Here is a 9,534-nt window from a genome sequence, read left to right as displayed (position 1 = left end):
ACAGCTTAGAGGCTGCAGGGTCCCCTAAATAATTTTTTTTTTTAACTTTCTTCTTCAGTTGCCAGCCCATGGTAACTCATGGAAATTATTTTATATTTAATGTTACAGTGATCTGTGCAAAAACAAATAATGCACCAAACTTTCAAAGCCACCTCTGTTCAGTTTACACTTTTTGCATGCAGTTCTGTGTATCCAATCATTTGCACCAGCTGTTATGTGCGCACAATACTTCTGGGTATGCAGATGATAGAATAAGCACTCACTCATGGCATTTGATTTACCTAGGCATGCAAATTTGTACAAATATGATCATTTATAAGTGTACGTTGTGATGAATGAAGAACTTCCCATGCATAATACAAATCAAGCTTTTGAATAACTGGTCCCATAGTAATTATGGCCTTATTCTGCAAGTTGTTCCACATGATTGGACACCAGCGCCAACATGGAAACCTATTGACTTCAATCAGGTACTACACAAGTACAGTGTCAACCCACATGGAACAATTTACAGGCTGAGCACCTACATATCAAAGCTTTGTATTAGCAGTGCAACCCTCAATGTCCCAACAAATTTAGTCCTGCACAGAGAATAAGAGTCATCCTTGTATTCTAATTCAGCTTTAAATCAGTACTGTGACATGCCCATCAATGGAAAAAAAGTGTTGAGTGATAAGGAAACCCAAAGAAGCAAGCGTTGCAAGCAAGCTCATGGTCTCAAATTGAACCTCAGCTGCCCTGGACTATCTTTGTAGAGGCTTTGATTGGTGGAATTCTTCCTTATACTGTACATCTTCTCTGGGGACCAGATTCTGGTCTCATGTACAACAGTGTAAATCTGGAATAATGTCACCAAAGGCAGTGGAGTTGCCTTGGACTTACACTGGTGTAACTTAGGTCAGAATCAGGCCCTGTAACTCTGTAGAGGAGCTAACTGATGATGCAGGTAAATGAACAGGTTCACATGGAAAAAGCACTTGCTTACAAGTCCTGAGATTTTCCTAGCTAAACTATTGTCAAGCTGTGAGATAAGGCCAACAATTTGCAGAACACTGCCTTCCAATTTCTAATACACTACTTGTTTTTAGCTGTTTATTCTGGTGGAGGAGGGCGGGGGGCGGGGTGCTCAGGTTTTTGTAGAGTGGGTTGTCCTCCCTTCCTTTAATGAGCACCAGTTCTACTTTACAAAACGCAGCTTAATCTTTGGAAAAAGAAGTCAAATGATAGGTTTTTTCCCCTCTAATGCACTTACACCTGTATTTTGTGTCTGTACCACACAAACTGGCAGGGTTAAACAATATTAGATAATTGTACCTGTCGTACACTGCACACTGTGCTTTGGGGGAGACAATTAATTGCTGGGCTTTTTGCCTGCAGGTTAAGCAGTGATCCCATCATTTGACTGGGAGCATGCCATTTTCCCTCCCATTCTATACTGCATTCAGCCAAGCAGTGTGAAAGGATTCATGTACAGCTGCGCTGTGTGAGTGGGCGGGCATCTCATTCAGTAATAACTTCTAATTTATACAGCCATGAATATCTACAGCTATAAATAAACAGTTCTGACTGGCTTTGCAAGCCTACTCAAAGTAGAGAGAGAAACATCATCTTGGCTTTTTCAGAGTAGCAGCCGTGTTAGTCTGTATTAACAAAAAGAAAAGGAGGACTTGTGGCACCTTAGAGACTAACAAATTTATTTGAGCATAAGCTTTCATGAGCTACAGCTCACTTCATCGGATGCATTCAGTGGAAAATACAGTGGGGAGACTTATATACATAGAGAACATGAGACAATGGGTGTTACCATACACACTGTAACCAGAGTGATCACTTAAGATGAGCTATTACCAGCAGGAGAGCCGGGGGGCGGGGGGAGGAGGGAGAGGGAAACCTTTTGTAGTGATAATCAAGGTGAGCCATTTCCAGCAGTTGACAAGAACGTCTGAGGAACAGTGGGGGGTGGAGGGAAATAAACATGGGGAAATAGTTTTACTTTGTGTAATGACCCATCCACTCCCAGTCTCTACTGAAGCCTAAGTTAATTGTATCCAGTTTGCAAATTAATTCCAATTCAGCAGTCTCTCATTGGAGTCTGTTTTTCAAGTTTTTTTGTTGAAGAATTGCAACTTTTAGGTCTGTAATCGAGTGACCAGAGAGATTGAAGTGTTCTCCGACTGGTTTATGAATGTTATAATTCTTGACGTCTGATTTGTTTCCATTTATTCTTTTACGTAGAGCCTGTCCAGTTTGACCAATGTACATGGCAGAGGGGCATTGCTGGCACATGATGGCATATATCACATTGGTAGATGTGCAGGTGAACGAGCCTCTGATAGTGTGGCTAATGTGATTAGGCCCTATGATGGTGTTCCCTGAATAGATATGTGGACACAGTTGGCAACGGGCTTTGTTGCAAGGATAGGTTCCTGGGTTAGTGGTTCTGTTGTGTGGTGTGTGGTTGCTGGTGAGTATTTGCTTCAGGTTGGGGGGCTGTCTGTAAGCAAAGACTGGCCTGTATCCCAAGATCTGTGAGAATGATGGGTCACTACCAGCACTTCCAGCTATCTTCAAGACACCACTGACTTCCTGAGGAAACTACAATCCATCGGTGATCTTCCTGAAAACACCATCCTAGCCACTATGGATGTAGAAGCCCTCTACACCAACATTCCACACAAACATGGACTACAAGCCGTCAGGAACAGTATCCCCGATAATGTCACGGCAAACCTGGTGGCTGAACTTTGTGACTTTGTCCTCACCCATAACTATTTCACATTTGGGGACAATGTATACCTTCAAATCAGTGGGACTGCTATGGGTACCCGCACTGCCCCACAGTATGCCAACATTATTATGGCTGACTTAGAACACGCTTCCTCAGCTCTCGTCCCCTAATGCCCTTACTCTACGTGCACTACATTGATGACATCTTCATCATCTGGACCCATGGAAAAAAAGCCCTTGAGGAATTCCACCATGATTTCAACAATTTCCATCCCACCATCAACCTCAGCCTGGACCAGTCCACACAAGAGATCCACTTCCTGGACACTATGGTGCTAATAAGCGATGGTCACATAAGCACCACCCCATACCGGAAACCTACTGACCGCTATACTTACCTACATGCCTCCAGCTTTCATCCAGACCACACCACACGATCCATTGTCTATAGCCAAGCTCTACGATACAACCACATTTGCTCCAACCCCTCAGACAGAGACAAACACCTACAAGATCTCTATCAAGCATTCTTACAACTACAATACCCACCTGCTGAAGTGAAGAAACAGATTGACAGAGCCAGAAGAGTACCCAGAAGTCACCTACTACAGGACAGGCTCAGCAAAGAAAATAACTGAACGCCACTAGCCATCACCTTCAGCCCCCAACTAAAACCTCTCCAATGCATCATCAAGCATCTACAACCTATCCTGAAGGACGACCCATCACTCTCACAGATCTTGGGAGACAGGCCAGTCCTTGCTTACAGACAGCCCCCCAACCTGAAGCAAATACTCACCAGCAACCACACACCACACAACAGAACCACTAACCCAGGAACCTATCCTTGCAACAAAGCCCGTTGCCAACTGTGTCCACATACCTATTCAGGGAACACCATCATAGGGCCTAATCACATCAGCCACACTATCAGAGGCTCGTTCACCTGCACATCTACCAATGTGACATATGCCATCGCGTGCCAGCAATGCCCCTCTGCCATGTACATTGGCCAAACTGGACAGTCTCTACGTAAAAGAATAAATGGAAACAAATCAGACGTCAAGAATTATAACATTCATAAACCAGTCGGAGAACACTTCAATCTCTCTGGTCACTCGATTACAGACCTAAAAGTTGCAATTCTTCAACAAAAAAACTTGAAAAACAGACTCCAATGAGAGACTGCTGAATTGGAATTAATTTGCAAACTGGATACAATTAACTTAGGCTTCAGTAGAGACTGGGAGTGGATGGGTCATTACACAAAGTAAAACTATTTCCCCATGTTTATTTCCCTCCACCCCCCACTGTTCCTCAGACGTTCTTGTCAACTGCTGGAAATGGCTCACCTTGATTATCACTACAAAAGGTTTCCCTCTCCCTCCTCCCCCCCCCGGCTCTCCTGCTGGTAATAGCTCATCTTAAGTGATTACTCTGGTTACAGTGTGTATGGTAACGCCCATTATTTCATGTTCTCTATGTATATAAATCTCCACACTGTATTTTCCACTGAATGTATCCAATGAAGTGAGCGGTAGCTCACGAAAGCTTATGCTCAAAAAAAATGTGTTAGTCTCTAAGGTGTCACATGTACTCCTTTTCATCTTGGCTGTGCTGTTTTAAGATGTTGTGCAAAAGAAACATAAGGCCAGCTCCTCTTTTGGTGTAAATCAGCATAGCTCTATTGCCATTAAGGGAGCAATGTCAGTTTATACCTGTTGACTCTGCTGCATCATGTAATTTTTCTCTTCTTCTTTGGCTGTGTTTGCATCAGAGAGAGACCCAAACCCAAGCCCAGGGGCTGATCACCCTGAGCTATGGGGACAAACTTTTTATCGTCCTGAATTTAACCTCGCAGTGCAGGTCCCATATCTCCCTCATAGAGAACTGAGTAGGGAATGCTATCTTTTCTATAGGATTTTTAAAGCAACCTATAGAATTCTCCTCCACCTTCTGTAGATTTGCACTGAGGTCATGGAAGTAATACTCTGAAGAGAGCCTGACTGCACAGGTGTAGTTGAGGGTATGATCTGCCATGAAGAACCTATGGCTGGTGGTGATGCATGAGAGTGAAAGAACCAGTCTGGACTCTCAGAGCCCAGAGGGAATTTGAGGGACTGGCAGTGAGGAAAATACATCTTCTTGAATACAGAGCCCATATGATATGGAAATCATTGAGACACAATGAATATACAACCTCCTGGTGCCATTTTTACAGAGTCACTTTTCATGAAGAACTTCACTTTAATAGAGAAAGTTTGAGAAAGTAAAATGATTTAGTATTAACTCTACTGGATTCTATTAAACATCAACAAGTGTGCACCAAAACCACCGGGGCCCACCATATGAAACCAGATCAAGTTATCTTCTCTTTAGGAATACTTGGATCCTGTATTTTGTTGAGCGAGCCCCCTGATATTTCTATCGCACATTAGTATCTATTTCACTGTAATATTTTGACACTGAACTTGCAATATATTATTTTGTTACTTTCTATAGCAAGTATCCTCAATTTTCTCCTCTTCTTTCTCCCTTAATTAACTGCCCTTTTATCTTCTGCCTGCCTCTCCCTTTAGTTTTTCCATTGATTATCTTTTCCCTTTCTAAATCTCCCTGTTGTTCTCCTGCACTCTCTCCCTCTAATTCAACCAGAGCAAGAGGTGCTACAGTCCCCCCACTAGACTTTGAAGTGAATTGTGCAGGTAATCTGAAAATAGTATGGATGCACAGATCTCCTCTTGGCTCATAGGGATAACATGATATGCAATTTAGTCCTGGCATGTTAAATTCCCAATCCAGAATGTTACCAGGTGCATAACATGTGAGAAGAACAAAATGTGTATGTCCACTTTGTTTTTGTGTCTTATTCCCAGACAGCTAATCCATCCAGGTTTCTCTTTGATGCTTTGGTAAGCAGTAGCAGCACTCAAATGATGCAAACAACACCCTGGTGGATGGAATGTGTTACAGTGCTGAGCTATCGGCATTGCAATGAAGTAGCAGTTACCCCACTGAAGTACTGCCAACTAATTTAAAATTATCTAAATGCATCACTAACAATATAGAGACATTCTTAATTTATGCTGACGATTCAAGTACACTTTCACTCCAGGACCTGTTTTTTGTTTGTTTATTTGGATTTGCAAAGCACCTCTCCAGGTATTAACTCTAGGTATTAACAAAATGTTGAGGCTAATAATAGAAATCAAATATATCAAGCAAGGTTAGTAAACATGTGAATGTAATATAATTTTATGGCAGGCAGCTTTATGTTAAGCAGTGCTTTCAATTAACATACTTTTTGTCAAAGCAATCCTGCAGTCAGTATAATTACTTAGCTTACTTTTGCTTCAAGATTACCTGAAACCAAAAAAGAAAAAGTTTTGAGTTCTTGTTAGAAATTAAGAAGAAAAAGTTATAACATACTAATATTTCAGAATGTTTGCTGTTGCGAAAATGGTGGTTTCATGGTGAAATTTCTGAGCAGACATTCCTAATAAGTCTTCACCAGCCCAATTTATTATCTTTCTAGTTTTGGAAGTCATGACAATGTTAAAATTATTACTCTCCTTTTTATTTTTCCATCTGGACTTCTAGAAAAACATTGGGTGAGCCAAACAAGTACTGAATAAAGAGTGCTTGCTTTCACAGTGCATTTAAAGATGTGGTGTGAGTCCCACGGCAAGATCATGAGGTAATTTATTTGCCAGTTACAAGTTTACCACAGATATATCCTAATGTACATTGTGCAAGGGATGAGAAATCTTGTACACAGATGCATGCATTTCTTTATTCGTAGCAGTTGCTTTGTTTCATAAGCATCCTGTAAAATAATATCATTTAATATTTTCCACCAGTTTCCATGGTTGTGATGACCAAATGGCTTCACCAGAAGACAGAGTATGTTGGAGAAGGAGTTTATCACAGTGATATTTCTTTTCCTCTACTTCATGGCTTCAGAGTTCATGGAGGAAGCACTCCTTTGAAAAGAAAGCTTCATTTGCCCTTCCTCTTGTATTCCAGTATTACTATTGTATCTCCTGTTCAGAAACAGAGGGGAACAAATTGCTAATCAAACGCACAAATAGAAAAGTTCATTTATATGTGAAGCATGTTAGCATAGTGATAAACCAGAATCAGTCCCTGGAGTCTCAGCACCCCTGAAGTTGAGTGGGATTGGGATAGGGGTGAGAGCTGAATTGTGCAGTTTGGACCGATTTTTATTTTCAAGATAGGAGGGAAGACAAACTTGCCTGGGTTGTGCCCAGCACAAGTTAGATTATTAGCCACCGAAGAAGAATTTGAAATGCACCATGGGCCAAGTCCTGGTGCCACTGAAAATAACGAGTGTCATAAGAACAATTTTAAAAAAAGGTTTAAAAAAAGGAAAACAATGGGTGTTCTACCATGGACTTCAGTGGGGAAAGGATCTGTCCCTGTATTAACTGGATAAAAGAATATTTTAAAACAAAGGATTTTGGAGTCCAGACATTATCTTCTCTCCCCTCCATTCTCTGTGTCCCAGCCTGACACTTGCTGTTAGCCAGTTGGCAAATCACTCTGTTTGCCTTCTTGTTGCACTGGATGTCCAGTATCCAGCAATAATTAATGTAGGTCTTGGCAAGCTTTTGCAGCCTACTTAAAGTACGGCTAAAGGCTCTGCACCTTTGCAGATGGAGATGAAGTGAATGCATCACATTATAGTGAGAAAAGAGGAGAAAATGTATACACTTTCTCAGGGCTACTTCACCTGGCATGTCATTAAATCAAACTATCCAATACCATGTGGAAGATTAATGACAGATTTATACTTATTGCCCCTGAAAGAATTAATTGTGTTCCACTAAACGTGTATTGCAAAATGGACAGAAACAAAGAACAATACAATTTAACTCTCATGGGAAAACAGTGAATGTGGAAAAGGGTTGGGTTTTTTTCCCTTTAGAGATGTGAGAGACATTAAGATGGTGGTCTGAACTGGCCAAACCTTCAGAAGCCTCCCCACCCATCTTCCCACTCTTCCTGCCCTTTATCCTTTACTATTAACAATCGTCCTCCTGCTTACTGAGAACATTTTAGAGGACCCTTAGTGGCCGACTGCCCTAACCTCCAAGAACATCCTTTGTGGGGAGGCTCTGAAGCTCTTCCTCCAGCAACAGAACTGGGTTCCACTGCTGGCCCTTTTCAGCTTGCCTGGTAGAATTACACCAGATTGCACAGCATGCAGGAAGCATCCTGACATACAGAAACATTCCTTGCACAATATCCTAGCAGAAGAACCCTCTTAGACTGACCAGTGCAAACGGGTATCTCATGGATAGGAAAAACAGGAGGTACTTGTACTATAGTGGTCATGTACAATTCTCATGGGTAGTCACCTGTCAGGGATGGTATGGGTTTACTTGGCCCAGTCTCAGCACTAGGTGCTGGAGTTGATGACTTCTTGAGGTCTGTTCCACTTCTGTGTTTCTATGATTTTACATGCTGGCTGGTGTGTATTTATATGGTTGGCCTCTGCTGATGGAATCATGCTTGCTTGCTCACTCAAGTGTTTGTGATTATGTCGCCCTCTAGTGGATGGCAAAGAAAGAGGTGATAAGCCCTCTTAACACTGACAGGAGATGAAAATCCTCTAGAGATACAGGTCTGTCTTTCAAGAATAGAAGATGCAGATTCTTGAACCCCAGTGGTCATTTGTGGTTTGACTGACAAATATGAAGCATCTCTAGAGAGAGAGCCACAGACTAGTTACAAAGCAATGGCTGACAGAGGAGACAAAGACAGACTAGGCGTTTGGCTCATGAGTGCTGAGACATTAATAACACCCTTTTAATTCCTGAAACTTGAGTCCTTTCCCCTACCACAGACGTATGGAGCTTGTGGACATAAATAAAGTTATTATTTTACTAATGTAATGAGGATACCTTGCTCATTTACACTTCAAATGTAAAGGGAGCAGAAATGAAGGTATTTCCTAGAAAGAAGAGTCTTTTTTTTTTAAGTCTGAAAACTAAAAGCAGAATCGTAGAAAATCTGGACTGCAATAAAGAAAAGTGGAACTTGGATCTGGCGTGTTAGTTTCTCAGAGAACACAGGCGTTTTATAGTTTATTTAAAATGTGACTTTCTGGTGAGGCCCACCCCTGTATAATGCTAAAATTTATCACTTCCCTCCCTGCAGGGAGGTTCAGATCCTTACAGCTTATCATTGTAGGTACTGCATTCTCGATTCCAGAAGCAGTTCCAAAATGCAGCCACTAGAAAGCTTCAAACTTGCACCCCTAGGTTCCAATACCACTTTTTAAGTGCACTGAGGTATGCCTTGCCACAGTTGCTGTGCTTCCTAATAGTTCACCACATTGTACTAAGGAAGTCTGGCTGAAGAATGCAAACATAGCACCCATAAAATGTGCAGTCTCTAAACTTTTTATAACTGTCTATGAACTAGAGTGCATACCATAAAAACAGTACTACACCAAAAGACGGTTAAGATTATGATCATGTTCCATAAGCTCCGGCATCATAAAATTTATTGGTAGCTTTCTTTTTTTCATGCACAAATCATATTTCAGTTAAAAATTCCACTCAGTTTCTACAGGCATGAATGTGCACTACCAATGGCATGCTGGAAGGCCTTTGATTCTGTAGCTTCAGAGAAACTCCTGCATGTTGAGAAAGAAGGGATTTTAAGCGCTTATAATTTTCTCCAACTCAAATCTGATTTTCACTTGACCAATGGAAGGCACGGTTGCAAGCAAGGGACTATGACTCTACTAAATTTTAAGTTTCAAACACTAATCACTGA

At 41.5% G+C, this 9,534-nt stretch overlaps 1 protein-coding gene across 1 annotated transcript in view; it reads right to left on the bottom strand.

Annotated features, from left to right (window-relative positions):
* Positions 1 to 6,126: 6,126 nt before the first annotated feature.
* The window catches only part of ADTRP (androgen dependent TFPI regulating protein), a 49,606-nt gene continuing 46,198 nt past the window's right edge, over positions 6,127 to 9,534 (bottom strand). The window contains exon 6 of the mRNA XM_084621702.1: positions 6,127 to 6,770. Within this exon, the coding sequence (XP_084477828.1) occupies positions 6,727 to 6,770 (44 nt within the window). The 3' untranslated portion in view covers positions 6,127 to 6,726. The remainder of the gene's footprint in view (positions 6,771 to 9,534) is intronic.

This window comes from Lepidochelys olivacea (assembly GCF_965140295.1).
Source record: "Lepidochelys olivacea isolate rLepOli2 genome assembly, chromosome: 2".
Taxonomy (NCBI): Eukaryota; Metazoa; Chordata; order Testudines; family Cheloniidae; genus Lepidochelys; species Lepidochelys olivacea.
This window is presented reverse-complemented; position numbering and strand designations above follow the sequence as displayed.